Source organism: Gadus chalcogrammus, chromosome 15, assembly GCF_026213295.1.
Source record: "Gadus chalcogrammus isolate NIFS_2021 chromosome 15, NIFS_Gcha_1.0, whole genome shotgun sequence".
In the NCBI taxonomy this organism is placed as follows: Eukaryota; Metazoa; Chordata; class Actinopteri; order Gadiformes; family Gadidae; genus Gadus; species Gadus chalcogrammus.
The window spans coordinates 800,048-810,047 of record NC_079426.1 but is presented as its reverse complement, the minus strand read 5'-3'; the positions used below and the strand labels follow the sequence as shown (position 1 = coordinate 810,047).

The following is a 10,000-nucleotide window of genomic DNA, read 5'->3' as shown; positions in this document are numbered from 1 at the left end:
AACACAATCAACCCACCCGCTTGGGTCTCCAATCACGGACACACACATACTAACACACAAACACACACCCACACACACACACACACACACACGCACACAGATGTACGGCACTGCGATCCAATACCGATCGACGGAAAACCAGACAACGCACAAACAGAATGCACATTCAACACATGTACAAAATGCATGCGTATGCTCACCCCCCACACACACACATGCAGAGACACACTGAAGCCACGGTGCCATAGGTGAGGTCAGTCCTACTCTGACTCCGGTCCTGTAAGCCTTGCAGGCGTAGGAAAGTGTTTTTTTCCCCGGCCGCTAACATATGCCGGTTAGCGACCACGCACACACTGCAGCATATGCTGCCCAGTTCCCGTCAGTGCACATTAACGGCGCCTGTGGCAAGCGAAAGGTCACAAAGACACACATAGTGTCACCGTCGCACGTGCATACACACACAACTGCACACACACACACACACACACACACACACACACACACACACGCACAAACACACACACACACACACACACACATACACTATTCTGAAGACCCTGAGAAGAGTTCCCTCCTGGCTATGGCACGGACATAGATATTTGTAAATAGCAGCACTTTTGGTATCCGTGCCAGTGGAGTGTATTATGGCCTTTTGACACAGACACACACACACACACACACACACACACACACACACACACACACACACACACACACACACACACACACACACACACACACACACACACACACACACACACACACACACACAGTAGTGCACATACACAATCAATCACTAATGAGGCATACACATTCTACAGCTTCATTTGAGCAAATGAAACATTTGGCTCTGGATAAGCCTTAAGCCTTGTCGAGGCATTAGTAAATGACTTGCTTCTTAGCCAGAACGATCCCTGATATATGACCTGAATGAACCACTGGAGTTAGCTCTGTTTGAACACAGGTTTTCACTTGTTTCAGCTCCAGTTTGTGCCACACCCTTAATGACTTCAACTTGCATCAGCAACAATCACATATGAATTTCCCCTGGTTCGTTTGTAGCTGCTAGTGTTTGGAGTGTTGGATTTCCAGCCAGAAAGGTTGTAGGATTGAACCCCAATTTCCGCAGGCTACCTGTAGACGTTCTCGAGCAAAGTGCCCTAGCCCCAACCGTTCATTAATGACATGTATCCAAAATTACAGAAGTAGTTTTAGATCAAGAAATGGACTGATCAATGCTACTTACTGTTTGTTTAACATCTAAGCATGCCTATATATGTCTGCGGTAGTAAAACGTATATATATTTCTATTTCCAGAGCGTTTCCAGGTGGTAGTGAGAGGCAACGGCTTTCTCCATGCCAGGAACACGGACCAAGTCCTCTGCAGCTTCAAGCTCAACGACACCCACTCTCTGGGTGAGCTTTCCATTGCACAGCATTACAAGAGCTTGGTCCAGTTCAGTCCCATTAAACCCAGGGGAGGCAATTGGGAGGAAGGAGCCAGACTAAGCCTGATGCTGAAAGTATCCAACCGTAAAAATCCCAACCCTCCCTTCAGGCCCGACTCGTAGGAACTCCCCCAAAGTACGTGACTAGCTGGCTGGCTTTATTAATGCTGGGCCTGGCCTTGGGGAAGAAGTGATGTCAACCCTGAGAACGGAATGATAGAACAGGCCTATTACACGCCTGCTACAGCCACAGACACCACAGGGTTATTTCATTGTTTTGAGAGAGCGTTTCATTTATTGATTGCTGTTTGGATGCAAAAAGAATTTCAACAAATATGATGAAAAATTGTTCTGAAATGAAATGCCTTCCCTAGCCTTCACTGTTTATTTTGTGAGTTCATTTTTAAAATGCTGTGATTAAACAAAAGGGGGGCTGGTGAAACCATTCAGCACGTAGCCCGGGATGGTTTAGTTGTTAGGGTGTTTCACCCTCCACTTAAAGGTCTTCAGTCTCCCTTAGATTTCTCAAGAAAGATGCCTAATCTCTACCTACTCATTAACACGATGTATGGCAATAATACAACATTCACTGCAATCTCCTTTGCATAAAAGCTAATAAATAGTCCATAGCATTTATAGGCGGTATGACTTTAAATCTGTGCCTACATATAACACCTGGGCCTGCATGGTGTTCCCTTCACAGATGAGAAGCCGGTGGGCATCGAAGACACCTTCCTGCTCTGTCCCGCGCCCGTCATAGAGGAAGTGGGGAGGTAAGGCACCCACCCCTTCACCTTGGCTCCCACCTCCACCTCCACCTCCACCTCCACCTCCACCTCCTCCTCCACCTCCACCTCCACCTCCACCTCCACCTCCACCTCCACCTCCACCTCCACCTCAGCTGCTGCGGCTGAAGCCCCTCATGCTGCTCAGCTCTGGTGGTCTTCTGCCGAGGGGCCGCTGACTCAGGCTCCGTGCCGAGACGCTCCCTCTCCCACGTCTGGTTCTGTCAACACTGGAGTCGCACGCCTCCGCCTGTCGGTGTAAACAACTTGGTCCTGACGGAAACACGAGACTGGCGCCCTTGAGCAAATTGGATCCAAAGTCACCGCGCGACTTGTGATCAATCAGTGTTTGTCACGTCTAACGAAGCCAGACCCCAATCAGGAGACAACAGTAGTCCAGGAACACCGCCTAATGAGAGCCTCCTGGAGAAGGAGACGCACCCGCTTGGCTCGGTGTGTGTGTGTGTGTGAGTGGGTGTGTGTGTGTGGGTTCGTCCATCCGTGTGTGTGTGTGTGTGTGTGTGTGTGTGTGTGTGTGTGTGTGTGTGTGTGTGTGTGTGTGTGTGTGTGTGTGTGTGTGTGTGTGTGTGTGTGTGTGTGTATGTGTCCATCCATCTGTGTGTGGCGGTGTGATAACTTCTTTTTAGGACCCTTATTGACAGCAGAATATTTGATTACATTTAAGAGCATGATCATGGGAAGATACAGGCAGCAATCGACCAAGCAAACATTCAATGACACATGGGTGTACATGACTCTCACAGGGAAACGTTCCCATCGTGGGTAGTTCACACTGACCATCCTGGAGAGTTTAGGAGTGGCCAGGGATGAAGTCAACCATGGCTCGAGAGTCCAAGATATTTGCAATACGCTATGGGTGAAGTGAGCACGTCTACAAGGCGGCATGCTAGGTGTCTTTCAGTGTGTTTGTGTGTAGTTCTTTTGTGTATATGCACGTGAGGGCCACATGGGTCTACGCCATCCCTGTCCGACACCATGGTCCTCCCATGGTGTCGGTGGTTCCGCGGGCCCAGAGAGGGAGTGAGAGGGCTCCTCGGGGCCGGCCGGGGCGCTGGGCTCCCTGCAACACAAGTTAGTTTTACGGTGGAAGAAGACAGAGGGGAGCTCGGAGCCAGGCCAGGAGAGGAGCCAGGCCTGACAGGCCTTCCCTTCCTGCCTCGTCGTCCCCACCCACCCCCAACCCAGCATGCATAATTATACCCCATGCCCGACGGCCGCAGACGCCCCCCGGTGTCCATCTGTCTTGTGGCTGTCACTCAGATTCCCAGCCACGGTTTGAGCTCATCTTGTCCGCCAGTGGAGTCATGGGTTGTCCTGAAGACGTGAGAGCAGGGAGGGGTTTTGTCTTCACACCCTGGTCGTGTCCGGGCTGTTCCCTGGGCGCTGTGCCCTCTCCAGATATCACAATTACGTTTCAGCTCAAATGACTGAGCTGAAACTCTAGTGAGATAAATGTCCTGGGTTTTCAGTCCACATGTGTCTAAGTACCCAGAAATACCTGGCAGTGTGTGTGTGTGTGTGTGTGTGTCCGTATGTGTGTGTGTGTGTGTGTGCGTCCGTATGTGTGTGCGCTTATTTGCGTGTGTGTGTGTGTGTTTGTCCGTATGTGTGTGTGTGCGCTTAGTGCATGTGTGTGCGTGTGTGTGTGTCGCAGCCTTCTGCTGTGGAGGACAGCGCGTCATTAGCGCCTCAATGGGGCCTGAAGGAGCCGTCCCGGCGTGGACGGGGACCAGGGGCGGGACGGGGCGGGGCGGGGGCGGGGCGGGGGGGGGGGTCGTCCCCAAAGCCAGCCGCTGTGCTCGGGGAGGAAGTGAGCCGGGGAAGGGCCGACAGCCCCGTGGACGGAGCAGCTGGCTCACCAGACCCCCGTGCTCCGGCGTAGCGGAGGGAGGAAGGAGCCGGCCCGGTGGGGAGGGTGAGGCCGGCGGGGGGGCGGCGGGGGGGGGGGCGGCGGGGAGGGTTCTCTCGTGGTCCGAGGCTCCATGTTCTATGATGGTCTGCTGAACGCGTTGGTGTTCCCAGTGTTCCCAGTGTTCCCAGTGCTCCCAGTGTTCCCAGTGTTCCCAGTGTTCCCAGTGCCCCGCGTTCCGGCGAGGGCGACCCCCCCCGCCGCCGACACTTCCTCTCAAGTCGGATCTGGATGTTGATTGGTTGAGGGACGGCGTCAATGTGTGTCACTGCTGCGTGTTGCGTTCCCGGTGTGTTGCTGAGCTCCCAAAGATACGGAGGTCCTCCACCCAAGCTGCCCGCTCAAAGCATGCCTCCACCACCCATCCACACACACACACACACACACACACACACACACACACACACACACACACACACACACACACACCTTACCCTACACACTCTCCTGCTCCTTCCAGCCTTGTCTCATACCATGAAGCCGCCACGGTTGCGATCACACAAATCTGTGTTGACTCAGGGAACCTTCCGGACGCACACAAACACACACACACACACACACACACACACACACACACACGCTCTCATGGGGCAAAAGACAGATATAGTGGGCAGATTGATGATTGATAGGCGCTGAGATCTCTCGGTCGCCGAGGAAGGGATACGTCTCAGCTCCTCCTGCTTGTCTGCCCGCCCGCCTCCCAGAGGAGGAAGAGGAGGAGGAGAACAGGACAGGGAGGAGGAGGAGGAGGAGAACAGGGAGGAGGAGGAGGAGGAGGAGGAGAAAAGGACAGGGAGGAGGAGGAGGAGGAGGAGGAGGAGGAGGAGGAGGAGAACAGGGAGGAGGAGGAGGAGGAGGAGGAGGAGGAGGAGGAGAACAGGGAGGAGGAGGAGGAGGAGGAGAAAAGGACAGGGAGGAAGAGGAGGAGGAGAACAGGACAGGGGGGAGGAGGAGGAGGAGGAGGACCTACCATCTGGAGCAGGGGGAGGGAGCAGCAGAGGACTGCCACCTGTATCTCTCGTTAGGAGCTGCCTCTTGTCGTCGAGAGTTACGAGCTGCGGCCGCGGCGGTGAGGGCGGGGGAATCCCTGGGGGGAGGAAGGCAGGAGGGACCTCCCCCCCACATCCCCAATCTCTCCACTTCCTCCCGTCTCCCCTGAGGTCCCCCCCTCCCACCCACCCCTTCAACTTTCAGCGTAGCCTCAACGCCGTTCTTCCTCCACCGCCCACAGGCCGTCACCGCAGCACAAGCCCCCCGTTCTCCCGTCAGCCGGACCCTGCGCCCCAACGACCGTCCCCTCCTCGCTCCCCTCCCCTCCTTCAGACGTTCCTCCGTCTCATCCTCTGTTGTTGTGATCTCCGATTTCAAAATACCATCGCCCTCACGTTGATCGACTGTTGATTGCTTCGCTGCGGCCACTCTGGCGTATTCTCAGCTCTGCGTACAGACCAGCCTATCGCTCCGCGCTCCTACAGCCTGGCCCGGACAGCACGGCCTTATCACCATGGCTGCATCACTAAACACAGAGAGCAGAGGAAGCCATTGAGCTATCTGTGGTTCCTACATTAAAGACCTGGCTTCAATCCAAGCCTCAGTAGAGATGCCTTCTAAGGGCAGGGCAGCTCTCTGTCGTCTAAAAGGCGATGCACAGCTGTGTGTATGCATGTGCACATGTGTGTGTGTGTGTGTTTCTCGTACATGTATGTGTGTATACGTGTGTATGTGGGTGTGTGTTTGCTACATATATTAGCAAGTGAGCGAGCAGGTGCCTGTCCGATTTGGCAGAGGTTAGAGAGGAAATTCCGGCAGTGTCTGCTTGTGTGCGTGTGTGTGTGTTTAAGAGGACCTAGTGTGTGTGTGTGTGCGTGCGTGTGTGTGTGTGTTAGAGGACCTTGTGTGTGTGCTCCCAGTCACATGCATTGTGGGTGTTTCCCTTTCCAGAATCATCTTCCTGCAGGTGAGCATGAACGAAGGCCTCTCCTACATCACCAGCTCCGTGCACATCACCACCACTGAGTGTGTGAGTACACAGCCTCACCGGAAGCCCGCGCACGGGACACACACACACGCCTTGTGTGTGTGTGTCCGTTCTCCACTAACAATAACAGTCGGTGCATGTGAGAAGCATGTCTTTCCCGCCCTTTCCTTACTTCATTAGGAGTGAACCTGAGTTTCCCTTCTTTAAACGTCTCCGTTGTTCTCTTGTTCTCCTGGTAGCCGTGCTCTCCTCCTCCTCCTCCGTCTCTCTCTGGCTCCTCTGCTCTGACTGTCATCAGAGGTAGCTGTGAGTACTTCCTTCAACGCTCTCGTCTTCCGCATGCAACCGTTCTATCTGTGGTTCTATTTGTTTGGGGTTTAGTCTGTGTGTGTGTGTGTGTGTGTGTGTGTGTGTGTGTGTGTGTGTGTGTGTGTGTGTGTGTGTGTGTGTGTGTGTGTGTGTGTGTGTGTGTTTGGCACTGGCATTGCTTGTGTATATAGTGTGTGGGCTCTTGAGTGTGGGACTGTATTTGGTGTTTGTGTGTGTGGTGTATGTGTGTTTCCTCATGCTTTTGTGTGTATGTGTGCTCATGATTGTGTGTGTGTGTGTGTGTGTGTGTGTGTGCTCATGATTTTGTGTCTGTATGTGTGTGTTTGCCCATGTTTGTGTGTATTTGCATGCGCTCTAATGATTGTGTGTGTGTATTTGTGTTTCCTCATCCCTGTTTTGTGTATATATATACGCGGTATGTATGTGTGTAGTGTACTCATGCCTGTGTGTGTTGTGTATGTATGCGGTGTGTGTGTGTGTGTACTCATGTTTGTGTGTGTTGTGTATGTATGCGGTGTGTGTGTGTGTGTGTGTACTCATGCCTGTGTGTGTTCCCGGTGGACCCAGTTCGACGGCACCATGGTGTTGGTCTCCCTGCTGGTTCTGTTCCTGCTCCTGGGGGTCATGCTGATGTGGTGGCTCTGGCCTCTCTGCTGCACGCTGGTGAGTGGGGCTCCGTCGCCGTGACGTTACCGTGACGTCACGGTGACATCGCCGTGTTGTCACGGCGACGTCACGGTGAGATCACCGTGACGTCGCCGTGACAACACGTGACGTCGCCGTGAGATCACCGTGACGTCGCCGTGACAACACCGTGACGTCACCGTGACAACACCGTGACGTCACCGTGACATCACCATGACATCACCAGATACCATGACTGTGTTTCCCCTTTTCCTCCTCAGGTCATCAAAGAGCCCCCCCCCCCACCCCCGCCGGAGCCAGTAAGTCGTCTTTAACCATCAGGGACTTCTTCCATCACTGGCAGTCAGGACTGTGTTTTGATTGGAGGGTTTATTTATATGCGTGGATCATGGAAGGTCTTTGGGACAGGATATTACATTTCTAGCGCCAGCGCGTTCCCTGGGAGCCTGCTCTGCTCTCTCAAGATGTTGTTGTGTAAAAGCATCGGATCTTGCAGGACTCAAATGTGAATCGGTCCATTCAGACGCCCACTGTGGGCACAGCAGCTCAAAGCCGCGCAAACACGTTAACCACGACACTACCTCGCATGAAAACACCACATGTAGGCAGAAACATGGGAGTACTCTGGAGACACAGCAGTGAGCGTCCAGGTTAGGCTACGGGTCACCCACGGTGGGACCACCAGGGGCTCACCGGTGTTCTCCTCCCAGGAATCAGACGATGAGGACGGGATGCCAAAGAAGAAGTGGCCCACGGTGGACGCCTCCTACTACGGGGGCCGCGGAGTCGGGGGCATCAAGCGCATGGAGGTACACAAACACACACACACACAGGGAGGTATACACACACACACACACATTGAGGTACACACACACACGGAGGTACACACACTCACACACACATTGAGTCACGGGCCTCAACGAATGGCTGATCAGAGTCATTGATCAGAGTAAAAAGTACAAATAACAACCAACATTTGCTACTTAATGATGCGGTTCACTTTAAACATTTGGTTCATGAATATTATATTATCACTTTGAACTCTAGTCATTGGTGACTGCATTTTATAATATTTATGAAATTGAATAGACTGAATGATTCACCCATCTACAGGGGAAACATATATTAATCATTTGATTATGTACTGATACTAATACTCGGAAAATAATCGTGAGTTGCGCCCGTGATTGAGTGACGTGAGCCTTCACCGTGCACGGCTCCGGGAGCTCTTTGAGGAGGGGGCTGAGGTGTGCTGCTCTGCCCCCCCCCCCCCCAGGTGCGGTGGGGGGAGAAGGGCTCCACTGAGGAGGGGGCCAAGCTGGACAAGCCAAAGAACGCCGTGGTCAAGATGCCCGACCAGGAGTTTGAGCCGTACGAACCCAAAGCACGCAAGCCCCCCCGCCGGCCCCCCCAGCAGAGGACATGGTACACTCCCATCAAGGTAGGGTCACCACCCCCCCGCCCCTCTCTGTCTTTGGTTTACCCTCTGACCTTTGATTTGATGACCTTAAACTCTGCCTGTCTGTCTGTCTGTCTGTTCGTCAATATGTCTGTCTGTCTGTCCCTGGTTGTCTGTCTGGTCTGTCCCTGGTTGTCTGTCTGTCTGTCCCTGGTTGTCTCTCTGTCTGTCTGTGCCTGGTTGTCTGTCTGTCTGTGCCTGGTTGTCTGTCTGTCTGTCCCTGGTTGTCTGTCTGGTTGTCTGTCCCTGGTTGTCTGTCTGTCTGTGCCTGGTTTCCTGTCTATCTGTCTTCCTGTGCCCCTTCTTTCTGACTTCCTGTCTGTGTGTCTGACCACCTGTGTGTGTGTGTGTGTGTGTGTGTGTGTGTGTGTGTGTGTGTGTGTGTGTGTGTGTGTGTGTGTGTGTGTGTGTGTGTGTGTGTGTGTGTGTGTGTGTGTGTGTGCGTGCGCGGGTGTCTTCTTCCTGACTGACTGCCTGTTTGTGTCTACCTGACTCACTTTGTAAATATATGCGTCCGTCTGCTTTCCTGTCTGTCTGCGTGTGGTTATCTGTTTTATCTGTTTCTATATGTCTTCCTGTCTGGGCATTCCTTCTGACTGCCTGTCTGTTTGTGTGTGTCTGACTGTCCCTCTATGTGTGTGTGTCTATCTTTCTAACCCTCTGTCTGTCTGTCTGTCTATCTTTCTAACCCTCTGTCTGTCTGTCTGTCTGTCTGTCTGACCGTCTGTGTGTTCTCCAGGGGAAGCTGGACGCTCTGTGGGCTCTGTTCAGGAGGGGCTACGACCAGGTGTCCCTGATGAGACCGCAGCCAGGGGACCAGGTCAGTCTCACACACACACACACACACACACACACACACACACACACACACACACACACACACACACACACACACACACACACTAGCTTAGCTTACACTGTAGCTTACACACACTGAAACTAGCTTCGCTTACACTGTAGCGCATTCACACACAGACTAGCTAAGCCTTGGCTGAAACTATAGAGCAATGACGACAGGGAAGCAGCCAATTGCGTACAGAGTCAGTTGAACTAGGCCCGTTAATCACACCTCGTGTGCTGAAGAAAATGACGACAGCCTCCCCAGACTAAGCTCAATCTACGATTGAGCTTGGTCTGGCAATAGCCAGGCTAGCACAAACCAGCTTATTTGGCGCCGTAGTGCACTCCCACACAAAACTAGCTGAGCTTGCACTGTTACGCACTCCCACAGAGACCAGATAAGCTAACCTCAAAGCGCACTCCCACAGAAAATAACTTGGCTTATACCAGATTATACCAGATATACAACAACCCAACCACAAAACTCCATTTGAGCTATAGAGCGGTTCAAAAACATCCCGGTTTCAGTATTGTTTCCCCTTGTTCACACAGTGAGGTTTGTGGGAACAAGGCATCCAGTCTATT

The 10,000-nt window shown here is 52.9% G+C and overlaps 1 protein-coding gene across 1 annotated transcript in view; it reads left to right on the top strand.

Moving 5' to 3' along the window:
- The window catches only part of antxr1d (ANTXR cell adhesion molecule 1d), a 29,332-nt gene that overhangs the window by 11,464 nt on the left and 7,868 nt on the right, over positions 1–10,000 (top strand). Inside the window, exons 10-17 of the mRNA XM_056609065.1 lie at positions 1,318–1,416; positions 2,152–2,221; positions 6,105–6,183; positions 7,039–7,134; positions 7,377–7,415; positions 7,827–7,925; positions 8,393–8,557; positions 9,315–9,395. Of these exons, the coding sequence (XP_056465040.1) occupies positions 1,318–1,416; positions 2,152–2,221; positions 6,105–6,183; positions 7,039–7,134; positions 7,377–7,415; positions 7,827–7,925; positions 8,393–8,557; positions 9,315–9,395 (728 nt within the window). The remainder of the gene's footprint in view (positions 1–1,317; positions 1,417–2,151; positions 2,222–6,104; positions 6,184–7,038; positions 7,135–7,376; positions 7,416–7,826; positions 7,926–8,392; positions 8,558–9,314; positions 9,396–10,000) is intronic.